General features: G+C 41.2%; 1 protein-coding gene across 1 annotated transcript; it reads left to right on the top strand.

Moving 5' to 3' along the window:
- Window positions 1-372: 372 nt before the first annotated feature.
- Window positions 373-1,107, top strand: LOC134204502 (uncharacterized). Its single transcript, XM_062679316.1, has one exon. The coding sequence runs from the start codon at window positions 493-495 to the stop codon at window positions 1,051-1,053; it is 561 nt and encodes a 186-aa protein (XP_062535300.1). The 5' UTR covers window positions 373-492; the 3' UTR covers window positions 1,054-1,107.
- The last annotated feature ends 288 nt before the right edge of the window (window positions 1,108-1,395 follow it).

Here is a 1,395-nt window from a genome sequence, read left to right as displayed (position 1 = left end):
TTATCTAGTAACTAAAATATCTTTTTGGCGGCCCGACAATAAATTTGCCTTGATTTTCAAACCGACAGCCAGATGTCGAAGCGGTCGTCTATTCCTGTCAGGTCGGTGGCACGACGCCATGTTTTTGTAGCCAACATCTCAGTGTAAAATTCATGATAGTATTTGTTTTGTTTACAAACATCACATTTGATTTTCATTAGGATACAGAACTGTCAGTGGGATACGGTCGCGCAATGTTGGCTGCAAAACAAACCTATTGTGTGATATAGGGATGCCACCCGGCTGATTCCTGTCGATTCAAAAATAAGCTAAAAATGGCAACACTTCGTTTATTTACTTTTTTGACATTATGTAACCATGAAATATGCCAAAAACTAAAAACTCATGCGGCACACAACACATAACGTAACGACGTATTTTTCAGAACAGAATTTCTAGTTTCACAAGTTTTCAACGTTTTTTACCGGTATTTGTTCGCTTTTCTTTGCAAAAATGTTCCATTTGCGTATTATCAGTAGAATACCGTGCAGAAACATTCGTAATATCTCAACCACAGTCAACATACGGAACGCAGAAGCAGCAGTTGCTTCCGCTGCGGAAAACCTCACTATTCCAGTTCCGTCAGGGGTAGAAAAGCCGGCCAATCCTAAACTAGTATCCATAGTGGACAGCATTGCCACTCTCAATCTGTTGGAGGTGTCAGAGTTGAGTGGTCTGCTGAAAAAGAAGCTTAATCTTCCCGATGCCGCGATGATGCCGGCAGGATTTGGTGCTGGCTTTGCGGCGGCACCTGCAGCGCCAGTCGACGAGGAAGAGGCTGCCCCCAAGGTGGTCAAAACGATGTTTAAGGTAAAGCTGGTTAAATTCGATGATAAGCAGAAGGTAGCGCTCATCAAGGAAGTTAAGAACCTGCTGGAAGGCATGAATCTGGTGCAGGCCAAGAAGTTCGTCGAAAGTGCCCCCACGATGGTGAAGGAAGACATTTCGAAAGAAGAAGCGGAAAAGCTCAAAGAAGCATTTACCAAAGTGGGTGCCGTTATTGAGATTGAGTAGGTTAGTTGTATTGTGTAAGGATTGTGTAGTTCAATAAATTTGAAAATCTGAAAACAGTTTTTTTACCCCTGTTCATGGTTACCGATGATGAAACGCCCGAACGAATAACCATTGTAAGTCTTTACCTCTCGAATTCGTGAATTGGCCAAAGAAAGATTTTACTCTACGAATGAAAGAATTTGGAATTCTCGTTTGTTCCTATTTCTTTAGTTGCACCACACGATTATTGAAAATAGGACCAGCCTCTGTAATCTTGAAATCTTAAAATCTTCGTTTATCAGCTAGTTGATTTTCGGATGTGACAAATTCAATATTGATTATGTTTATTTCAAGTGCATCTCG

The sequence above is a fragment of the Armigeres subalbatus genome, unplaced genomic scaffold (assembly GCF_024139115.2).
Source record: "Armigeres subalbatus isolate Guangzhou_Male unplaced genomic scaffold, GZ_Asu_2 Contig630, whole genome shotgun sequence".
Classification (NCBI taxonomy): Eukaryota; Metazoa; Arthropoda; class Insecta; order Diptera; family Culicidae; genus Armigeres; species Armigeres subalbatus.
Note: the sequence above shows the minus strand (reverse complement) of the source record. Positions and strands in the feature narration are given on the sequence as shown.

Excerpts from the sequence above, each read along its gene's own strand:
- LOC134204502 (XM_062679316.1), top strand. The coding sequence starts at position 493 with ATGTTCCATTTGCGTATTATCAGTAGAATACCGTGCAGAAACATTCGT.